Source organism: Oncorhynchus mykiss, chromosome 8, assembly GCF_057628025.1.
Source record: "Oncorhynchus mykiss isolate SJ-2025 chromosome 8, ASM5762802v1, whole genome shotgun sequence".
Lineage (NCBI taxonomy): Eukaryota > Metazoa > Chordata > Actinopteri > Salmoniformes > Salmonidae > Oncorhynchus > Oncorhynchus mykiss.
Genome location: NC_143029.1, coordinates 69,156,566 through 69,180,304, shown reverse-complemented (window position 1 = coordinate 69,180,304; position 23,739 = coordinate 69,156,566). Strand labels below are relative to the sequence as shown.

General features: G+C 46.9%; 1 protein-coding gene across 7 annotated transcripts in view; it reads right to left on the bottom strand.

Moving 5' to 3' along the window:
- LOC110530401 (histone-lysine N-methyltransferase 2C) overlaps positions 1–23,739 on the bottom strand; it is a 139,275-nt gene that overhangs the window by 16,717 nt on the left and 98,819 nt on the right. For 2 of the 7 annotated variants that reach the window (XM_036986029.2, XM_036986034.2), the window contains 24 exons: positions 23,441–23,563; positions 22,870–22,995; positions 22,518–22,648; positions 20,484–20,697; positions 20,240–20,332; positions 19,921–19,968; positions 18,768–18,914; positions 18,588–18,620; positions 18,328–18,444; positions 17,933–18,083; positions 16,005–16,252; positions 15,773–15,846; positions 15,131–15,373; positions 12,898–14,874; positions 12,343–12,653; positions 10,585–12,194; positions 10,234–10,412; positions 10,058–10,121; positions 9,608–9,840; positions 7,378–9,315; positions 6,633–6,836; positions 2,583–2,747; positions 2,119–2,248; positions 1,201–1,348 (listed from right to left, as the gene is read on the bottom strand). In XM_036986029.2, the coding sequence (XP_036841924.2) occupies positions 1,201–1,348; positions 2,119–2,248; positions 2,583–2,747; positions 6,633–6,836; positions 7,378–9,315; positions 9,608–9,840; positions 10,058–10,121; positions 10,234–10,412; positions 10,585–12,194; positions 12,343–12,653; positions 12,898–14,874; positions 15,131–15,373; positions 15,773–15,846; positions 16,005–16,252; positions 17,933–18,083; positions 18,328–18,444; positions 18,588–18,620; positions 18,768–18,914; positions 19,921–19,968; positions 20,240–20,332; positions 20,484–20,697; positions 22,518–22,648; positions 22,870–22,995; positions 23,441–23,563 (8,707 nt within the window). The remainder of the gene's footprint in view (positions 1–1,200; positions 1,349–2,118; positions 2,249–2,582; positions 2,748–6,632; positions 6,837–7,377; positions 9,316–9,607; positions 9,841–10,057; positions 10,122–10,233; positions 10,413–10,584; positions 12,195–12,342; positions 12,654–12,897; positions 14,875–15,130; positions 15,374–15,772; positions 15,847–16,004; positions 16,253–17,932; positions 18,084–18,327; positions 18,445–18,587; positions 18,621–18,767; positions 18,915–19,920; positions 19,969–20,239; positions 20,333–20,483; positions 20,698–22,517; positions 22,649–22,869; positions 22,996–23,440; positions 23,564–23,739) is intronic. The other 5 variants (XM_036986032.2, XM_090182399.1, XM_036986030.2 and 2 more) reach the window with 4 other exon arrangements.

The window sequence follows — 23,739 nt, the reverse complement described above, 5'->3', positions numbered from 1 at the left end:
ATATACAGTGAGCCCCAAAAGTATTGGGACAGTGGATGCTACCATGATTATGGATAATCCTGAATTAATTGTGAATAATGAGTGATAAATTAGGCTTAAATATCATACCCCCCCAAAAAATGTTAACCTCCCATGTTATTATAATGGTGAGAGGTTAGCATGTCTTGGGGGTATGATATTTGTGCATCTGTAACTTTCTCACTCATGATTATTCAAGATTCATTCAGGACTATCCATAATCATGATAGCATCCACATTCATATAAGTGTTTAAAAACATATTATATTCTTATTTACAATAAAAGTGACTCAAATCTCACAACACATTATTTACCATTCATTTCTATTGGCTACAAAATAATCTAAAACACAACCAAAACAAACAACAAATGCATCCAACAAATGTTGTTGAGTCACAAGCTTGATGAGTGGCGCAGTGGTCTAAGGCACTGCATCTCAGTGCTAGAGGCATCACTACAGGCCCTGGTTTGATTCCAGGCTGTATCACAACAGGCCGTGATTGGGAGTCCCATAGGGTGGCACACAATTGGCTCAGCATCGACCGGGTTAAGGTTTGGCCGGGGTAGGCTGTCATTGTAAATAAGAATTTGTTCTTAACTGACTTGCCTAGTTAAATAAAGGTTCAAAAACAGAAATACAAATAAAAGGTAATCATTGCGTGCTAGGAATATGCACTTTAACCTCATTTCAAATCCAAAGTGCTGTATACACAGCCAAAACAACAACAAAAATGTCACAGCCTCGTCCGAGTACCCAGATCAAGCAGAATGCATGTTTTTAGACAAATATTAGTATACAAAGTGTCCACTGCACTGCCTATGAAGTGCAATTCAAATGAATCTTTGTCCCAGTAGGGAAAATGATTGTGCGGCCAAGTATTTACAGAATACACTGTAATCACAATGACAGGTTTAGAAAGTAATACGGCATCTTTAAGATGTAAAGCATAACCAAAGACATCCCTCCTAATTAGGATTGCAAAATTCTGGTAATTTTGCTGAAATTACCAGATTTTACAGAAACCCTGGTAGGAGGATTGCAGATTTTCTGCTAATTCCCTATTGATTCCGGGAATCTTGAGGGCAGGATTTCTGGAAAACCTGGGAATTTGGGGGAAATTACTGTAATTTGCAACCATACTCCTAATTGCCCTGTTATGGGGAGCAGAGGCCTTACTTACCTGAGTTCCTCCTGGTTGTTGTGAGGGGGCGTGGGAAGGGAGGCTGGCACGTCCACAGTTTTAGGTCCCTGAGCAATGGCTCGGGCCAGCAGGTCCTCCTCGGTCCTGAATGGGACGTGGAGCGGCTTGGAGACCAGATTTTTGGACACTACATAGAAGAGGAACATATGAATGAGACATTAAGATTGGTCCTAACAGCATGACTACAGTTGGAAATTGTTGCAAAAACTTTCATGGCCATTTTCTCAATAGGGGTTGGGGAAGGGTTATGAACTTTCAAAACAGCATAACCTTCTCAACACATTTCAGAATGCTGTGTATGATACATTATTTTAATTTTATTTTTTTATTTTTTATTTTAATTTTATTTTTTTACCCCTTTTTCTCCCCAATTTCGTGGTATCCAATTGTTGTAGTAGCTACTATCTTGTCTCATCGCTACAACTCCCGTACGGGCTCGGGAGAGACGAAGGTTGAAAGTCATGCGTCAACCCGATACACAACCCGACCAGCCGCACTGCTTCTTAACACAGCGCGCATCCAACCCGGAAGCTACACCGTGCACCTGGCAACCTTGGTTAGCGCGCACTGCGCCCGGCCCGCCACAGGAGTCGCTGGTGCGCGATGAGACAAGGACATCCCTACCGACCAAGTCCTCTCTAACCCGGACGACGCTAGGCCAATTGTGCGTCGCCCCACGGACCTCCCGGTCGCGGCCGGTTACGACAGAGCCTGGGCGCGAACCCAGGGACTCTGATGGCACAGCTGGCGCTGCAGTACAGCGCCCTTAACCAGTGCGCCACCCGGGAGGCCTTGATACATTATTTTGAGGTAAAAAAAAACAGCTTCAGAGATTCAGCAAGCTGGAACTAATCTACCAATAACCCCTGGTCCCTCTGAACCCTCCCCAGTGCTCACCCATTGCAGCAGCTTTGCTGGCTAGCTCCTCTGTAGTGGCAAAGCCGTTGATCATCTTCTGTCGGTTTACAGGTGGAGGAGTCGGAGGGAGTGAAGCCGGCGGGGTGGGGGGGTTGCTCAGATTGTTCTGCTTTGAAGAAACAGGCCAAGGAATACATGTCAACATACTACAACAGGGGATATATAATATTGTATCATAGTCGTCTCTTGCAACCACAAATCACTGCTTCAAAGGCACCAAAGGCATCATTCAACTTCATCTTAATTAAAGTGTCTTGTGCCTGGGGCTGGTCTAGTGGATAGTGCCAGCACCTTCTGCGCACACAGTATGCAGTACATGTTTGTGTGGGATCCCTCCATCTCTCCCTAGCTCATTCAAAGTCTCTTTTTAAATAAAAATACGAGATAAGTAGGATTTTTTTTTTAAAGAACAAAATAAACTCCAGTTGGAGGTGAGGCCTCACCTTGTAGGTGAGCTGGGAGTAGTAGTCAGAGACTCCGTCCAGAGAGCCACTGCCAAATGTCCCAGACAGGAGGTTCTCACCGTTCAGCTGGCCGCTGCCGTAGGGGGCAAAGTGAGAAAAGTTCATCCCTATCAGGGGCTCCATGAGGGGCAGAAGGGACAACTGCTGTAGGATGAGAGAGAGGAAGGGAGATGGAGAGAAACAGAGAGGAGGTTACGCATATTTATTTATCTATTTAACCCTTTAATATTTGACCAGAGAATATGACAACATTCTTATTTCCAGTAATGACCTAGGGAAGAGTTACAGCCAGGGGAGAAGAAAGGCGAGAGGTTGAATGTGCTAATGATGATAGAACTATATGTGAAGTGAGAGGAATGTTCCTTGGTGGTGTAAAACTGCCTGCAAACTTCCATAATTACCTCAGATATAGAGTGAGTTCCAAAAGTATTGGGACAGTGAACATTTTTGTTGTAGTTTTGACTCTGTACTCCAGTACTTTGGATTTGAAATGATAAAATGATTATGAGGTTAAAGTGCAGACTGTCAATTTAAATTTGAGGGTATTTTAATCCATATCATGTGAACTGTTTTCGAAATTAGAGTACTTTTTGTACAAGTCCCCCATTTTGGGGACCAAAAGTGGGACAAATTCACTTATGTGCATTAAAGTTTAGTATTTGGTCCCATATTCCTACAATAGCACGCAATAGATTACATCAAGCTTTTGACTTTACAAACTTGTTGGATGCATTTGCTGTTTGTTCTGGTCGAGTTTCAGATTATTTTGTGCTCAATAGAAATGAATGGTAAATAATGTATTGTGTCATTTTGGAGTTTATTGTAAATAAGAATTGAATATGTTGCTAAACACATCTATATTAATGTGGATGCCACCACGATTATGGATAGTGCTGAATGAATCAATCGTGAATAATGATGAGTGAGAAAGTTAGACGCGCAAATATCACACCCCCAAGACATTCTAACCTTTTACCATTACGATAACAGATGAGGTTAGCATTTGGGAGGGTGGCACGATATAATTTTTTTGTCTGTAACTTTCACACTCATCATTATTCACAATTAATTCAGGACTACAGTACCAGTCAAAAGTTTGGACACAGACTCATTCCAGGGTTTTTCTTGAATCTTTACTATTTTCTACTGATATGATATAACAATTAACAGGTGTGCCTTGTTAAAAGTTCATTTGTGGAATGTATTTCCTTCTTAAAGAGTTTGTGACAAGGTAGGGGTGGTATACAGAAGAAAGCCCTATTTGGTAAAAGACCAAGTCCATATTATGTCAAGAACAGCTCAAATTAGCAAAGAGAAAATACAGTCCATTATGAAGGTCAGTCAATGTGGAAAATGTAAAGAACTTTGGAAGTTTCTTCCGCCACAGGAAAGGAAGACCCAGAGTTACCTCTGCTGCAGAGGATAAGTTCATTAGAATGACCAGCCTTCAGCAACTGCAGCACAAATAAATGCTTCACAGAGTTCAAGTAACAGACACATCTCAACATCAACTGTTCAGAGGAGATTGGTGAATCAGGACTTCATTGTCAAATTGCTACAAAGAAACCACTACTAAAGGACACCAATAAGAAGAAGAGACTTGATTGGGCTAAGAAACACACAGCAATGAACATTAGAACGGTGGAAACCTGTCCTTTGGTTTGATGAGTCCAAATCTGAGATTTTTGGTTCCAACCGCCGTGTCTTTGTGAGACACAGAGTAGGTGAACGGATGATCTCTGCATGTGTGGTTCCCACTCTGAAGCATGGAGGAGGTGGTGTGATGGTGCTTTGCTGGTGACACGGTCTGTGATTTATTTAGAATTCAAGGCACACTTATCCAGCACGGGTACCACAGCATTCTGCAGCAATTCGCAATTCCATCAGGTTTGAGCTTTATGGGATTATCATTTGTTTTTCAACAGGACAATGACCCAAAACACACCTCCAGGCTGTGTAAGGGCTATTTTACCAAGAAGGAGAGTGATGGGGTGCTGCATCAGATGACCTGGCCTCCACAATCACCTGACCTCAACCCAATTGAGATGGTTTGTGATGAGTTGGACCGCAGAGTGAAGGAAAAGCAGCCAACAAGTGCTGAGCATAGGTGAAACTGGTTGAGAGAATGCCAAGAGTGTGCAAAGCTGTCATCAAGGCAAAGGGTGGCTACTTTGAAGAATGAAAAATATAAAATATATTTTGATTTGATGAACACTTTTTTGGGTTACTACATGATTCCATATGTGTTATTTTATAGTTTTGATGCCTTCACTATTATTCTACAATGTACAAAATAGCAAAGATAAAGAAAACCCTTGAATGAGTAGGTGTGTCCAAACTTTTGACTGGTACTGTATGCGTAATCTTGGTAGCATATACATTAATGTAGATGTGTTTAGAAATATATTCTATTCTTATTTACAATAAAATTGGGCACAAAATATACTAAAACACAACCAAAACAAATAGAAAATGCATCCAACAAGTGTGTAGAGTCCAAAGATTGATGTAATCATTGCGTGCTAGGAATATGGGACCAAATACTAAACTTTTGACTACTTTATTACACAAGTGAATTTGTCCCAATAATTTTGGTCGCCTGAAATGGAGGGACAATGTACAAAAAGTGCTGTAATTTCTAAACGGTTCACAAGATATAGATGAAATTACCCCCATATTATACCTGACAGTTTGCACGTTAACCTCAGTCATTGCAACATTTCAAATCCAATGCAGGAGTACAGAGCCAAAACAACAAAACTTTTGTCACTGTCCCAATTTGGAGCTCACTGTATGAACACAAATAGCACCAAGTCAAATGAACATACCTGGGGTATTATTCACATCTTCAACTCCGCTGTGGCGGCTATGTGTTTAGTGGAAGTCTGTGGGTAATTTATCCTTGTTGATTGATTACAGCGATTACTGGGTATTTCAAATTGAAGCGTGTTTGGAAAGTCTAGATTTCCCATTCAATTCATTTTCTACAATTATCCTTCCCACATAGGAAGGAAACGAAGACAGCAATTACTTATCAAAATGACAGTAATTTAAACTTCAACAAAACAGCACGGAAATTGTAATAAAAGAGCTGGTTGACTGTTTGATAATAACGTTTGGTGAGAAAAACAATATTATTTATGTCTCATTTATCAGTGATATGCAGACAGTATGGTGTAGCAGCACCCAGTAGGGTAGGATACCATTTGTTTCAATTTACATCATTTTTATTTGGTCCCCCTGCCCTCCAGGAGACCATATCATGGCTCCATGCCATCAAACTGAATACCGGTATGCAATCAAACTGTGTAGTTTCTATCGCAATTAACTAAAGCCATTTATGAAGTGATGCGGCTGCATACAGATTTAATCAATGAAGAGCACCATGGGGGGGGGTTATAATATGTCCCATTCTTCTCCATAATAACCACCAGTAATGCCTGGGTGTATAACTGTCAAACCTAGCAGCTTCATTTGCTAGTCCATTAACACAGCAGTAATGTGGCTATGATGCATGTAATGGTATCAGCATACACACACCCGGGGCACCGTCCTATCTGTAATTAGCTAGCTCTGTGGTCGATGCATCACAGCGCTGTTAAAGACAGAGCTGTGGAAGGAAACATCTCTGAAGGGATCATTTAGCTCCCCTTAATGTGAGATGAGTAAATGTAACATGCTGAATGTGGCCTATTGGTATAAGAAGAAGTCTAGTCTCTGACGTGTGTGTAGAGTATCAACAGCTTTCAGTTGTTGAAACAGCTTTCAGTTGTTTCAGTTTCACCGAACGCAACAGGTGTAGTAGACCTTACAGTGAAATGCTTAATTTTTAAAGTAAAACATAGGTATTAAGTAAACAAAAGATAAATATGGAAATAATAAACAACAGTAAAGACAGTGAAAAATAACAGTAGCGAGTCTATATACAGGCAGCGGTTAGTTGGGCTAATTGAGGTAATATGTATGTGTAGGTATGGTTAATGTGACTATGCCTATAAGTGTTATGTGATGTTTAAGTCTACTCCCTACCTGTTTGAGCTGGGTCATTAGTGTATCAGTGCTGGAGTGCACCAGTTGCTTCTCCTCCCCTTCTTTCTTCCTCTTCTTGTAACGAGAGGCGGGCCGCTCTCCTCCTTTGGGGTTCCTCTTGTTCCTGCCTTTCCTCTTATCCTGTCCTGTGAGCAGTGGTCCTGGGAACTCTGGAAGGCCAGAGAGCTGTCCGTCTGAATACGCCTGGGAGGAGGTAGATGAGTAATGTGTCAATTGTCATAGAGACACTAGTAAGAAAGCAGTGTCTCGTTTATCGGCAATCACAAAAATATCTATATAAAAAAAACATGACATGATACCACGCTGTTCATTAATAACTTTTACAATTCACAACTCTCAAGCCTTTTGGGTATTTCCACCAACACCACCATTATTTTTAGCAGGAGAAGATCTGAGAGACCATTTCATGAACCACAACTCAGCCTAAACTACTGCCTCCTACTATGACTCACAACAGTTTGTCACAGGCAGCAACCCATTGGACTGATTCACTGAACCAGACTAAGAGCCTGCTTGGCTTGGCTGTGACTCACACTGGCTGCTCATCTACCTACGTAGCAAGCTAGCGGTCACTGTGACTCAATGGAGGCTGGTGGAGGGAGAAATCGGAGGATAGACTTATTGTAATTAATGGAACTGGATCGTTCCATTTATTCCATCCCAACTGTTACAATGAGCCTTCACCAACCTCCACTGCCGTGCCTCATCTACCAGACCGACTCACCCCGTTGCTGTCCATGGAGCTCTGCCTTAGCAGCAGGGCCTTGCAGTCTGCATCCGCCTCCTCTTCCTCAGACCTCAGGCTCTTGTCTGACCGTTGGTGGGGAAGCCCTGGTCCATTAAGAGGCGTCTGCCTGTTCTTCAACAAGTGTTTGAGGAGCTCGTTGTTACTCCCAGATTCCCCTTTTGCTCCCCCGCCGTGGGAGGGGCTCTGTACTGCAGCTCCACCCTCCTCCTTCACCGTGCCCATCCCTGAGCCCATGTGCGAGGAGGTGCCATCTCTGGGTCCGTGGCACTCGGTGCTCTCAGTCTGCTCCAGCTTAATGTTGCTGAGGATGCGCTCCTGCTCCAGAGCTTGGGCCCTGGCAAGGGAGATGTCTGATGGGAGGCTACCCATCCCTACAGGCTGCCCAACACCACCCAGCCCTCCACCCAGCCCTCCAGAGAGCTGCCTCTCCAGCTCTGAGTGGCTATGGCTGGGGGTAGAGGTGGAGGAGCCAAGTAAGGGGGACCTGGAAAGGTCTTGGTCCCCGAAAAGGTGGGCGTTGTTCCTGGTGGGTGTGGAGGATGTGTCTGACCGGCAGGGCGTCAGAGGGGCAGTCAGGTCAGAGCGCGGCGTGGACGGCGTTTTCACAGAATCTGCATCATCATGGTCTTTCTTCTTCTTCCTGTTTCTTTTTTTCTTGCCATTCTCATCCGGGATGATGTTGGAGTAGAGCTGGATCAGAGACTGACCCGAGCCGGGGAAGTTGGAAGGCAGGGGCGTGGTGGAGTTGCCGCTCCCAAATGGAGGGCCTTCCCCGGGCATCTGTGGCATCACGCCTGGGCCGCTGAACCTCCGGGGTCTGTGTGGACCCTGGGCGAAGTTACCCTGTAGTACCATGTTATCAGGCCCAAAACCAGGTCCCATGTCCTGAGGAATCATCCCATTACCCATTATGGCCCTCCGGTCTCCGCCTTGTATGAAGGCCCCGGGAGGAGAGCCCATCCCTGGCTGCATGGGCTGCTGCAGGGGGAACATCGGTCCTAACTGCTGCATGAAGTCCTGGGGCAGCTCAGCATTGAAGAACGGCATCTGAGAGAGAGGCACCGTGTTCCCCCCGTCAGGCCCCAGCATGCCTTGCTGTTCCATCTCCATGCGTTGTTTTAGGGCGCGCTGACGTTCTACTTCCTGCATTAGTTGAACCCTCTGCCTCTCCTGCTGCTCTCTCAGCCTCTCCCGACGCTCTCTCTCCTGGAAGCCCTCACTAAACGGGTTGTTGTCGTCAAACTTCAAACCGGAGCCCTGTGGGGGTTTGACCCCACCGGGTTGAGGCTGAGGCTGGTTTTCCATGGGCATCTGCTGGGGCATTTGGGGAGGCATCTGCTGGGGCATTTGGGGAGGCATCTGCTGGGGCATTTGGGGAGGCATCTGCTGGGGCACTTGGGGAGGCATCTGCTGGGGCATTTGGGGAGGAATCTGCTGGGGCATTTGGGGAGGCATCTGCTGGGGCACTTGGGGAGGCATCTGCTGGGGCACTTGGGGAGGCATCTGCTGGGGCATTTGGGGAGGAATCTGCTGGGGCATTTGGGGAGGAATCTGCTGGGGCATCTGTGGGGGCTGCTGAGGCAGGTTGCCCATGGGAACCTGAGGGGGCATATTGGGTCCACCCATGGGCATGGGAGCTCCAGGATGCCAGCCTGCTGGTGCGTTGGGCACAGGCATTCGTTTTGGGGGGGCGTTTGGCTGGCCTGGATGGATTGGCACCTGCTGCACCATGTGGTTCATAGATGGGTGGTTCATTGGAGGCCCACTCGGTACAATGCCGGCAGGGCCGCCTTGTATTGGTGGCATTCCTGGCACTGCTGCTGGCATCACAGTGGGAGGCATGCCACTGCCACCCTGCTGCTTCACACCATACTCCTCGATCAGGTCAGCATGCTCTTTCTGCTGCTTCCGGATCTAAAAGGACAAGAACCGAAAATATATATTACATAAGAACATGGACAAACAGCTGGCAAGACAGACAATAACAATTCAACATTTGTATTGACATAATTCAATACATAATTAGGACAATTACAAGGAGCTTTGAAAGGATGTTTGGTCAACTGAAGGAAAAAAAGTCAACATTTTGGTCTGGTCTCAAAACTTAGTTCCAAGCAAGTACAGTATGAGGGTTGAATTGAGGGCATAGCCTAGTGTTATGGTAAGACAGTGGTATAGTACTGATGAAGAAAGTGACATTACGTACCTGCTCCAGCTGTTTCTGCACTACACCCTGCTGCTCCGTCAAGTGTTTGAGCTGCTCTGCGTCCTCCTCAGGGAACTCCCTTCCAGCCTTCTTGGCCGTCCTCTGCTTGGCACACAGGGCCTTCTTGGACTTTCTGTGGGCGCCGATCTTCTCCTCCAGAAACTTCTGCTGCATCTGGAGCAGCTGCTGGGTCTCCTGGAGCCACTCCTCGTACTGAGTCCTCTGAGCATTGTCTGAGGGAAGCGACAGAGTGCGTTTTCATAGTACTTATGTAAATTAACAATATTTAATTACAAAAGCAATTTGGGCTAAGCCTGGTAAAGCCAAGAAAATCTGAGGGGGAGACAGAATGTTTTACTTTTACAGATTTATACCATTATTGAACTATGGCTCATAAATCAAAAGGATACATTTACTGACGATTGTGAATGTTAACAGAGGTGAACTTACTGACAAAACCTGGTCCAAAATTGGGAGGATTGGGCCTTGTCACTGAGGGTGTCAGCTTGCCATCCTGGTTTGAAATTGACAAACAATAAATTGATATTATAATTTGTGTTTTCCTAGTATGCTTTGTGTATGAAAGACGACTTAAGAGAGCTGACTTGGTTAAGTGTTTCAGTTACCTGTCCAACGGCCTGTGGAGGAACAGGGGTGCTTTCAGGACATGGTGCCGCAGGACCAGGTTGAAACCTGTTTATGACAATTGGTGTCATCCCCATGTTGTTTTGAACCATGACTTTGTTGATGCCTTTCAGAGCGACCATCTTTGCTTTCATAATAGGGTCAGTGATGGCGTCAAAATCTGCAGACCAAAAAAAGTGTGGTCAGCAACTTGCCCATTACATAAGACACAAATTCCTCTATGCATATCACTGACATTTATACTGTTTTATACGACTCATATCAATGTGAAAGTGAATAACTCGTTTGAACTGGCATAAAGCATTTAGCCTAAACAAAAAATGTCTAGTTACCAATGTTGGGGAAAAAAGCGTCACTAGAGGAGCGTTGTCTGATCATGGCCTGCATCTGCCTCTGCTGCTGCTGCTCCTGCCTCTCCTGGTCCAGCAGGTCCTGTAGGAGGAGGGGCTGCTCCTCCAGCAGCAGGGGTCTGTGCCCCCCTGGCCCCGCCTGGCCCAATGTCTGGGCCAACAGGGCCTGCTGGGCCGGGGTCAACCCACTCTGGTCCATCTCAAAGGTAGACATGGATGATTCTCCTTCTTCTTCTCCCCTGTTAGTTGGATCCATGGTTTGAGATCCCATACTAAGTCCAGAGTTGTTCTGAGTGTCTTGGTTTGGCTGTGTCATAGAGTTACCACTGCCTTGATTGTCACAGGTGGAGTCCTCTGGTTGCTGCTTGATTAGTAAGCTAGAGAGTACTGGCGTGGAGGCAGAGAGCACTCCTGATTGCTTGTTAGTGTTTCCGTCTGCTTGTTGCTCTGTCCTCTCATTGGACATCTGAGACAGGCTGTCTTTGTCCTCCATTTTGATCTTATACTCGAAAGGCAGGGAGGAGGCGGAGCTCTGGCGGCAGTTCACTTCCTGTTTCACATCAGCTGTCTTCTCGGCCATTCCATCTGACTTCCCCATTCCAGACGTCAAATTGGAGAAGGAAGATGCAGCACCGCCACAGCTAGAACTCCTCTTCTCAGACAAGGCCTTCTGGAAGTCACAGGCGTCGCTGTGGTCTTCCATGGGGTCATTAAGGTCCAGTTCCTCATTGAACAAGTCCTTCTTGACGTCGTCCAGGTCGGGGTCCGTGTACGCAATGATGTCGAACTTCCCCGACGTCAGGAAGTCGTCCAGGTGCAGGTCATTGGTCTCTAGGTCTAGGTCTTTGCCGTCTTCTTCCGGATCCAGATTTAGGTTGTCCAGATCGGCATCGACTAGGTCTTTCACCTCAACATCTTCCAGGTCTTTGACGGCCGATTCGTCTGTGTCCAGTTTGTCGTCCACTCCGTCATTGTTGTTAGCCATGGAGACTCCTCCCTGACCATCACTCTTCCCAGCAGAAGGCCCAGGTATCATCATGGAAGCTGACATACCCTGGGTCTCGTTCGAAGCAGGCTGGCTCATGGACCTCATTAGCTGGGCTTGCCTTGGCATGGCTCCCCCTTGCATCTGGGCCTGCTGATGCTGGTGGAAGTTCTCAATGTTGGAGGACAGATGGCCTTGGCTCATCTGCTGGTCCCCCATTGACTCCATCATCATCCTGGGGCCTTGGTTTGGAGGCAACCGGAATTCAAGCCCTCCCATGAAACCAGGAGGCCTCTGGGGCTGGAGGTTGGGATCCATGTTGTTCCCTTGCATGCCAGAGGACCCGAAAGGGAGACGAAGCCTGCTGTCAGGGGCTCTGTGTCTCAGCTCGATGAAAGGCTGGCCCATAATATTGTGCTGTTGCATTGGCACACCACTAGGAGGGAAATGCTGGGGGAGCCCCATAGGGTTGCCCCCCATGGACTTGGCCATATCTACAGACATGGAGCGTCTCATCCCCGGGTGGATGTCCTGCATGGGGTGAGGACCTCTGGGGAAGAACTCCTGGCTACCATGAGGTCCCGGCCCACCAGGTGGAAATGCAAACCTGAGCAATTGAAAGAAAAAATACATTTCAACACATATTACAGTGCCGAGTTACCTCCAAAACATTCAATCTAGAATGACTCTGTTTTTTCGTAGACTAAGAAGTCTTATTTATTAAGTCTGTAAGGACAGTAATATCAGTTACAAACCTTGGCCCCTGATGTCTGATATTAGGATCACCCGAGTATTGTCCTATGGGGAACTGGCCCTCATTAGGGAAAGGGCCTCGCTGGTCCCCTGGGAAGGGTCCAGATCCAGGGAACCTCATTGGTCCGCTCATGGGGCCCGGCCCAGGGTAAGGTGGAGGGGGCCGGCTGAACATCTCGCCCTGTTGTCCGTGGCCCTCGTGCGGCCAGGGTCGAGGTGTCCCAGGGCCAGGGGCCATGATACCAGCGTTCTCCTGGCGGATGGCACTCCTCTGCTGCTGCTGCTTCAGGATCAGCTCTCGGATGCGTTGACGCTAAATAAAACAACACGAGCTGTCAGACCTCCAACTAGATAATTCATGTTTCATGCCAGAACTCTACTGAATATTTGATTGAAAAAAAAAAGTGATAGAATTGTATTAGCTATTAATCACCGTGGCTTCAAGCTTGCCAAGGGATACAAATGTTAATTTAAGTGAATACTGAAACGGGTGAAATTTATCTGGAAGATAATACTTTAAATGAAGATAAGAGCAGTTTAAATAGCATCAGTCCTACCTGTTTGAGTCTCTCCTCACTGTCGGCCAGAGAAACACTCTGAACCTCAGAGGGGGTTCCAGGCATCTGGGAGGGGTTTTGCAGCTGTCCTCCAGGGTCCTGGCCTTGCTGCTCCTTCATATCTGGTCTGTCTGCTGGCTGTGGACGTGGGGTCATGGGCGCCTGCTCGTAAGGATCATGGATAGACGTCTGGTTGGGCCGTCTGGACGGCGATGGAGAAAATCCCTCATCGGCTATCCCACCGTGATGCTTTGGTGTCTGTGACCCAGGGTGTGGAAAGGGAGCATCTTGGAGCCTAACGCTTTGAGGAGGGGAGAAGGGATCCTGGTTCCCCATGGGACCAGGCCTCTGCCCCTGCTGTCTGCTCAGCCTGTCAGACCCCATCCCTGGCTGCGGGGTGCTTGGAGCCTGGGCATACGGGTCATTTAGCATAGGCCTGGGGGTCTGGGAGAACATGTCACCGCTCAAAGGCCTGGGTGTTCCAGGTTGACTAGCGTAGGGATCCATGGGGGCTAGTCTCTGGCTGCCTGGGGACTTTGAGAACCTGGGGGGCCGAGGGGTACCAGGTTGCTGTGTGTAGGGATCCATGGAGTGCCCGGGGGACATCCTCTGACCGGGGGGCTGGGGGTGTGGGTGAGGGTGGTGGAAATGGTTCATACCAGGGCGAGGGGTGTTGGGCTGCTGGGAATAAGGGTCAGAGGATTGGCTGTAGTTGTCGTTTGGACGAGGAGTGCCTGGAGGTCGAGCATAGCCGGACTCAAAGAATGGTCTGTTTCCAGGAAGTTGGCTGATAAGGTCATTCATAGGTCTAGGGGTACCTGGCATTTGAGCATAGGGGTCTGATGAGGGTCCTGGGGGTTGGGCAAAGGGGTCATATGTGAAGTGGTCGGGCCTTGGAGTAGAGGGAGCATGGGCGTAAGGGTTTCGGTTGGGTAACTGTGCCATTGGGCTGGGCTGGGGGAATGGGTGGCCCTGGGTATGGTGCTGGGCCATCCTTGGTGGACTGGTGAAGCTATCATGAGTTCGAGGGGTCAGAGGGGCCTGAGCGTAGGGGTCTCCCTGCTGAGAGAACCGGTCTGGGGGATGAGGCATTGGTCTGTTGAAGGGGTCCTGGGCCTGGGGTGGAGGCATGGGGGTCTTGAACAAAGACTGAGGGACTGAACCCTGCTCGTTGCTCCCCGGGATGGGAGCTAACAGAGGTCTGGAGTAAGGGTCTGACAAGATCATCCTGTTTTGAGCCATCCGTTGGTAGGCCTCTTGGCGGATCATGGGTCTAGAGTAAGGGTCTCCACGCACTGGAGAGCCTATCAGGGGCCTTCCCTGGGGACCCTGGTTGACTCTGGGGGGGCACATAGGCTTTAGGAAGGGGTCAATGTCCCCAGCAACAGGCCTGGGGGTGTCAGGGGGCTTGGCATAGGGATCCATCTCCCTACTAATAGACGTGGGGGAGCCGAAAGCCTCATGAGCCGGAGACGTGAGCCTCCCTCTGTCCTGTTGCTCCATCAAAGAGGTGGGAGACTTGCCAGACTCCATGGACATCCTGCGACACGCGCTGGGCCCCAGAGTTGGAGGTCTGGGGGTCCCTACCATCTTGGCATAGGGGTCCCAGGGAGAGGAGGGTCTGGAGCTGGATGAGCCAGGGGAGAACACCTGGGGGGACTGGGGCTGAGAGGACCCCCCTGAAGGAGGGGGAGGAGGGGGCCGCAGGAACACATCTTCAGGGGGCCCCGAGGTGGGCGTCCCTGGGAGTTGACGTTGGATGAAGCCCTCTTTCCCCCCGGTGCTGTGCTGCATGGGGGACATGCTGCCGTTGCTGCCGTGCTGGGAGGAAGGACTCTGGTTGCCGCTGTTGTTACCGTCTCCCTCCGATTGGCTGCCTGACTGCTGTTGCTGCTGCTGCAGCTGCTCATTCTTCACCTGCTCCAGCTTCTGGGTGGCTTCGATCTTAGCTTGCTGCCTGCTTTTCTGTCTCATTTGCTGTTGTAGGAACAGGATGAAAGGGCAAAACATGTTTTAGTCTTTCAAATAGTAACCTGAACAAGCAATGCATGTTTGCTTAGCACCCTAAATCCCAAAAGACCAACAAGGAGACTATTTAACTACTGTGTTTGGGTTTTTTTGGAGGGGGGAGAAGACTTCCTAAACTGCATCTGAACTGGTTGCTTCTCACACACACTAGCATACTAACCTGCCTGCACACACTATTACCTCACTTCTCTGAATACAACCTTACCTGTCTAAACTTCCACTCTTGCTCATGCTCTGACTCTTTGGGTTTCAAAGGGTCCTTAAAGAGCAAGTCTGTGTCTAGCGGTATGTTGGGGTCAAACACCTCGTCGGGAGGCTGCAGTGAGGCCGGGGGCAGCTGGGACAGCTGGGACAGCGGCAGCTGCTGCGATTGCTGCCTCTTCAGACTCTCGTTGGACATCTGAACCTTGTTGATGCGCAGAGCAGCCCTGTTGTCCCTCGCTTTTTGCTGCAGAGCAAAATCAGTCGCAGACACACACGCGTGCAGACACAAACAGAATGAATCATTTCAGTTGGTGCCATGGAAACCATAGGAGACTATTACTAGTTTGTTTTATTCAGTAGATTGTCCTTAAAACATGGCTTCTGCCAGATAAAATTACTTCTCCTGAACGTAATTACAGGTTCTGTGTGAGGTTAACGCTGAGAACTGTGGTTCTTCTGTTAATAGGGTCATCTGTGAACGGCTGGATTTGAAATAGCGCTGGCTTTTTCAAAAAATGATTTAATACTTTTAGTCTGACTCATAAAAAAATACCAGATCAGACAAAATTATTTGGGATTCTCACATTTCCAATGGATGTCTACTGGGGACAATGTAATCTAAGCAGAATTAAAGGCATCTTACCACATACGGGGCCCTGTCTTGCGAACTTGCTTTCCTCCACAGCTTTGCAATCTGTTTGACTCTTGTAGACCAGTCTAAAGTGACAATATTATTTTAAATATTAGACCAACAACATGCTTGCAGCTCAAGAAGGACATCTGATATCATCTTCAATTCTCATACCATCTTCAATTGTAAATGAAGTCATGGTAATGGCTGGATATGCACAAAGATGTGACTGTGACACACACACCTGGGAACTCATCCTTGAGGCTGGGGAAGTTGACATTGGTGTAGAGGACAGGGGCCACAGTGGCTAGTTCCCCCAGAGTCTCCTCCTTCTCCCACTTCAGTGTGCTCCTCTGGGCATTGGACATGGCCTCCGCCTCGCCCCCCTCAGCACCAGGAAGAGGGGTGGGGCCTGGGCCACCGTGGACAGGGCCAGGAGCCCCCTGCCACGAACCCACTGCCTCTCTGGCCATCTGATTAAACTTCCTGTCCCTATAGGAAGGACACAAGAACACGAATTTGAGAAATATACAGGACCGGTCAAAAGTTTGGACACACCAAATCATTCAAGGGTTTTTCTTTTAATCTTTACATTGTAGAATAATAGTGAAGACATCACAACTATTAAATAGTACATATGGAATCATGTAAGTAACCAAAACAGTGTTCCACTAAATATATTTGAGAATCTTCAAAGTAGGCACCCTTTGCCTAGAAGATAGCTTTGGCATTCTCTCAACTAGCTTCATGAGGTAGTCACCCGGAATGAATTTCAATTAACAGGTGTACCTTGTTAAAAGTGAATTTGTGGAATATCTTTCTTCTTAATGCGTTTGAAGGGGTATACAGAAGATAGCCCTATTTGGTAAAAGTCCATATTACGGCAAGAACAGCTCAAATAAGCAAAGAGAAACGACAGTACATAATAACTAAGACATGAAGGTCAGTCAATGCGGAAAATTTAAAGAACTTTGAAACCCCAAATAAATGCTTCACAGAGTTCAAGTAACAGACACATCTCAACATCAACTGTTCAAAGGAGACTGCATGAATCAGGCCTTCATGGTCGATTGCTACAAAGAAACCACTACTAAAGGACAACAATAAGAAGACACTACTAAAGGACACCAATAAGAAGAAGAGACTTGCTTGGGCTAAGAAACACGAGCAATGGACATTAGCAATGGAAATCTGTCCTTAGGTCTGATGAGCCCAAATTTGCGATTTTTGATTCCATCCGGCGTGTCTTTGTGAGATGCGGTGTGGATGAACGGATAGTCTCTGCATGTGTGGTTCCCAACGTAAAGCATGGAGGAACTGAAACGGTCTGTGATTTATTTAGAATTCAATGCACACTTAACCAGCATGGCTACCACAGCATTCTGCAGCGATATGCCATCCCATCAGGTTGGTGCTTGTTGGTACTATCATTTGTTTTTCCACAGGACAATGACCCAAAACACACCTCCAGGCTGTGTAAGGGCTATTTGACCAATAAGGAGAGTGATGGAGTGCTGCATCAGATGACCTGGCCTCCACAATCACCCGACCTCAACCCAATTGAGATGGTTTGTGATGAGTTGGACTGCAGAGTGAAGGAATGCCAAGAGTGTGCATACAGTAGCTGTCATCAGGGCAATGGGCGAAGAATATAAAATCTATTTTTGATTTGTTTAACACTTTTTTGGTTACTACATGATTCCATGTGTGTTATTTCATTGTTTTGATGTCTTCACTATTATTCTACAATGTAAAAAATAGTAGAAATAATGAAAAACCCTTGAATGAGTAGGTGTGTCCACACTTTTGACTGGTACTGTACAAAAAAACATGTAGTTATCATTTTCATTGTTTGGTAGACCACAAGCTTCCTCCAGTAACTGAGTCACTAGCAATGCTTGCAATTTGAGGTGTTTGAATCGTGTAGTTATGCTACATACTGTGTACTTACTTTGACTGAGATATGTCCCACCTATCTATCTTAAGATGAATGCACTAACTGTAAGTTGCTCTGGATAAGAGCGTCTGCTAAATGACTAAAATGTAAATGTTAGGCAGATACCTTCAAATACTAATCCGGCATGTATGACATAGCATTCATTACAGTTTGTCAGATCATTATGTGAATAGAGAGAGTGCTTTCCAGAGCAAGGTAAGTTTTGCAGTTAGTACCTTGGATTGTCAGTGAAAGGCATGCGGTGTAGGGGGGAGAAGTTATCTGGGATACATGATTCTGCTCCGGGATGGGACGGATTCAGAGGGAATCGTTGGTTAGGTCCCATCAGCCCGTTTATCATTGGCATCCGTGGAAACATGGCATTCCCTGTATGGAAAAACAAATTATTTTATCAATGCATTACTTTGGGCAAACCATGCTCACGTGACAAGCAACCTCACCTGAGACCTGAATACTTGCATTGGCTCCCAGAGCTAATGCCTAGGCTTTATCTCAGTGGGCTGTTTTGTGGTACACTGAAGACCCAGCTGGTCACATAGGTCTGATAAAATATTCAGATAAGAGCGAAAGACTGCCAGTAACTGCTACAGGATCAATATAGGTATCATACCTGCATGTGGGTGTGTCAGGCTGGCTCCAGGTGGGCCGTGGGGGTGAGGCAGCTGTGGTGGATGGCTGGGGCTCAGGACGGCAGTGAACAGGTCCTCCACATCCTTCCCCTCCAGCTCTATGGGGGGGCACCAACAAAGACAACACAGTTAAAACGGATAGAGACAGATAATACTAACGTTCGGTTATGTTTAACCCCGGTTCTCTGAAGGAGAGGAACGGACAGAGTGATTACAAAAATAGTGGTTACTAATAACCAACCTGGTATTTTGTAGAGTTTGCTGAGAATCGATTCTAAAACCAGAAGAAAAATAGATTATTTACCTCAGTAAATGGATACTCAGTGATCAGAGCTATACCAAGAAGTGAAGTGTCTATGTGGGTTCTGAAAAACAGATGTCAGCACAAGACCTGGTGTTGACCACCAGGCCCCTTACTGACCGTCAGCCATCTCCAGACCGTCAGCCATCTCCAGCTCTGGACTGAGGATCCCGTCCAGATGTTCATCTGGGAGCGTACGGAGTGGCCTCCGGCCGGACTGAGACAGCGCTGGGGAGCTGTCTGTCAGGGGTCCAATGTCCAGACCAGCTGAGGAAACACACACATATGTACACACACAGACACATACAAAACACACATTGAATAACACACGTGTTAACAAAGATACACACTAACAACTATGCAAGGTAGACGGACTTCAAAGATTACTGCAATCAATCTGTGATTCTGTGTTTATTCTCCATATAATGTAGATTAAAACATGTATCCTTCAGCAATTTTAATTAGAACTTTGTCTAGCTGATAAACTTTGAATCTCATTTGAATAAAATAAGGGGAATATCTGAATTGTGTGGAAATTAAATTAAGATGATAACGGTGCTAGCTTAGCAGGATTACTCATGAAGGCTATCCTTTGAGATGAATCTCTGAATCTCAACACAATCTCTACTATCCTCTCAAAACACATTACAACCATCCATCCATCTATCAATCAACATCAGAACGACTGCTGCAAACTGAGCTACCAATACTTTTTATTTAATCAAATAAATACTGAGGGAATCTTAAGTATTTACTGAGAAAGAACAAAGGAAGCATATTGGCCTCAGTGGAGTTGCTAAGCCATTCTCCACCAATCACAGAGCAGGGACGAGAGAGACTGAGACCTTCGGTGTCATCACTATATTGAAGGCCACTCACCAAGGCCTCTCATTCTCTCTAAATCGTTTGCCTCTAAATTGTTCATTTTCTGAGTTTGAATAGAGAGCCCGTCCTTGACCGATTGTTTCAGTGAGAATCTGAATCACTCTCACGTTTCTAAAGTCGGTTTGCCTTGAATGTCACAAACTGAACCAAAAACCAAACAAAGGATGGGGACACCTTTTATATGTGAGAAGGCTATTGTTGACATGAGAGCATGCATGTAAAGATGAGCCCAAAGAAGCATTCTCACACCCCAATGTGCGGACGCATACACTCACACGTCCCAACTTCCTAGACTCGAGCGATGAAGTCAGCCTAATTAAAAAACTTGCCACAGAAACGGTAAATGAATGTGAATGTACTATTGCTACTAATGCCATGGAGTCCTTACCAAAAGGAGGTGGTGAGGTGTCAACCTGGAAATGGAAAAAATCAAGACCTACAGAAACAGAACCCAAATCAAGACACAAGATGAGTGAATAAAACAGAGTGGAGACAGAGCAAGGAAACCAAACTGAAACCAAACAAAAACGCACAAAACACACCTGAAACAACATCAAATAAAGATCAAACAAAACACAAGATGTCCAAAATAATTATGAAAAGTATGTAACAAGAGAAAGTGACATTTTGAAAAGACAGACAGCAAGACATCCCAGGCTAGCAGTAAACTCCTCCCACGATGACAGCCTCAGAGATCAGTGACATACCAGAGTCACCTGTCTGTTTCCCCAGCATTCCCAGGAGATCTGCATCCGTGTTGAGAACCTCCGACAAATCCACTAGAGGTTCTTCAGAGGGCTCTGTGGATGAGAAGACAGACAGTCAGGAACCACAGCATGGATCAATGGAAAAGAGTGTGTGTGTGTGTGAGCGTGTGTGTGTGAGCGTGCGAGCATGTGTGTGTGTGAGTGTCTGTGTCTGTGTCTCTATGTGTATCTGTGTAGTACATACGAGGTCCTGGTGGTCTGGTGGGTCTGGACGTGCCCGAGGTCACACTGAGGAGGGGGTACGAGGAGGGGTCCAGGAAGCTGGTGGTGGGTTGCTTCCTGTCCCTCTGGGGCCCGGCTCCGGTCCTTGCTTGGCCCTCCTCCATTAGGCCAGACTCCACCGCCTGTTGCCTGCTCTGCTTGCTCTTATCCAGCAGGTCCTTACCGAAGAACGCCTCCTAGACAACACAGCATGGGTCAATTCTCCATAGACACACCATACTTCAGGATAACTGACAACCTTTCATATCTCCCACCTTTTATCAAGAGGCACAGAAACATGATCCATCCCTTCTGTTTGTATTTCTTCTTTTTTTACATGCTATGCAGAACAAAGTTGACAAGGGGACGCATTGAGGCAAACACTTCTGCTGCTTTTGCCAATAGTCGTGTCAGTGGACTCTCTCTCTCTCTACCAGTGTAGATGGATCCACGTAGCTATCTCCCCATCAGCAATGTATCTCTCCAGCGGATGGACACATGACTGCTGCAGCCAAACCACTGTGCTGGGACATTAAAAGCCTAGTTTACCATTTAAATCATTAATCCAATGTGCTCCTCCTTTGTGTTGGGTGTCGGGGCCCTTTAGGTTTTACTTGGTCTCTGGGCCTGGCCCTCCTGCTGTGGAGTACAGACCAGCAGTGACAGATGCCCATGGCTTAATGCACCTCCTCACATCTCATCTGTTTCGGGCCAACACAAGGTGACATAGAGCTCAGGGTTTGAGACGAGAGAGGAAGGGAGGGAGAGAGATAAATAGAGAGTGAGGGAGAGAGAGACTGGGGAGAGAGAGAGAGAGAGAGAGAGAGAGAGAGAGAGAGAGAGAGAGAGAGAGAGAGAGAGAGAGAGAAAGAGAGAGAGAGACTGGGGAGAGAGAGAGAGAGAGAGAGAGAGAGAGAGAGAGAGAGAGAGAGGAAGGGAGAGAGAGAGAGACTGGGGAGAGAGAGAGAGAGAGAGAGAGAGAGAGAGAGAGAGAGGAAGGGAGGGAGGGAGGGAGAGATAAATAGAGAGTGAGGGAGAGAGAGATAGACTGGGGAGAGAGAGATAGAGAGTGAGGGAGAGAGAGATAGACTGGGGAGAGAGAGATAGAGAGGGAGAGAGAGAGAGAGACTGGGGAGAGAGAGAGAGAGGAGAGAGAGAGAGAGAGAGAGAGAGAGAGAGAGAGAGAGAGAGAGAGAGAGAGAGAGAGAGAGAGAGAGAGAGAGAGGAACTCACGGCACCCCCAACGCCTTCCCTCCCCAACCGCCTTCCCTCCCCAACCACCCCCACTCCCCAACAAATGGCACTAACCTTTCCTACTAGCACTGACTTTGCTGATTAATACTTGAGGAAAAATGTTCTTGATACGTTTGTGATATGTTGTCTCACCTAGCTATCTTAAGACGAATGCACTAATTGTAAGTCGCTCGGAATAAGACTGCTAAATAACAAAACATTTATGTAAACGTAATGCATCGATTCCCAACCCAAACCGAGGTCATTTGGAGAGGAAGAGTAGTAGAGGATGTAAAGCTACCCACTCAGGGTAACGCCTGTAGGCATTCTCTAGTACTTTAAGAAAGCACAAAGACGGGGCTGCCGTCTCCAATGGTCCATCTTTAAGTTGTTGCCAGGCAGTATGCCAAGTATTATCTGTATTCTCAGGCCTCCCATTGGGTGAGATAACTACTTTTTATGTAAATGCAACATGACGTTCCAGGCTGTCAGGGTGCTACTGCATCTATGAATGGTTGCCTCGATTTTTAAATACAGAAAATGGTTGACATTTGGATTGGCAGCTTATTCAGACAATTATTTATCTGCATATGGAGGATCCAAAGATGTTTTTTTGCAGCAAGACAGCCTCTACTCCAAACACTTTGCCTACCAAATTGCTGTGTTGCCTGATTGTAATGTTATAATTATGAAAGGAAATCATGGCTGCACATATTCCCTCAGTTCTAAAAACAACAAGACCCTGAGACAAATGTCGGAGTCATAATGTAGATGTGGGACTGACCTGCAGGTAGGTGGGAAAGGCCTCCTCTAGCTTGGTTTTCTTCTTCCTATAGCGTTTCTTGATCTTCTCTGGGGCCTCCAGCCCAGGGGGAGTCTGTTCCAAAGGGGTGTCAGGCAGCACCTCTCCCCAGCCTGCAGTAGGGGCAGAACATTTGGATCAGAATCTTGTCCTTAAAAATATAGAATCTGTTTATTAGGTTTATGTATTCTACAAGAAAACAAAAATCACGAGCACCAATGATTAAAACAGGAGTCATTTTTCTATTTGTACAACAGAGGTAGAAATAGGATATTCAGGCAAAAGCAGTTGAAGATGCATTGGACTTGGGTAGATGAGTTGTGTGAAAACTGACCCTCCTCCTTCCCTGTGGGGGGTTCAGAAACAGAGCCAGAGGAATCCTTCCTGCTCAGGGATCGTTTGGCCTTGCCTGGGCCCTGACCTGGACGGCTCCGCTGGCGCACCATGAAGCCACCGATGCCTGAGAAAAAGATGTTCAATAATGAACCAACACAACTAACAATCACTCCATACTCTCCAACTGTTCAGTGAAAAGCTTATAAACAAATTGGGGGAGATAAGATTGCTGGTTCTTAGCAAGTAAAATATACAAATTGTCATAGGGAACTTTTATTAGAATGCTACTGATCTCGGTTCAATTTGGAAATTGGTGTTGGGAGGAAAACGAACACGTGGGTCTTCTTCTTGGTGGTTTAATAAAGCACGGATCAATGCTTTTCACTAGATAAGGAAACATCTTTAATCCAGACTACAGAAAACACCATTTATAACCCCCGGAATGAGCCCTCTTTCTTTCTTTGCTTCCAAGGCCTTGTCTTGTCATCCCTGAGCTTGGCTAGCTGTGCGGCACGTACTGCACCATTTCACGCTCCAGAGGAGCTGTCTCCTCCAATCAGGTGCCCTACCCGGCCGGTACGGCTTCCTCTTCCTCTTCTTGCTGTCGTCGGCCCCCTTGGACTTGTCTTCTGCTGGCTCTCGCTCCGGGCTCGAGTCAGACTTCCCTTCGCAGTCCAGAGAAAGGTCCGTCTCTGCGAGTGAGTGAATGAGTGAGAGGTGATGAGCAGACAGACAAGGGGAAGTACCCAGCAGTCTGCAGACTGGACCAACAGACACCCCCCCCCCCCCTGCCCCCAAGCAACAGCACCCAGGGTCAATTCAATTTCAACTCCAGTCATCTTCAAGAGATTAACCTAATTGCACTTCT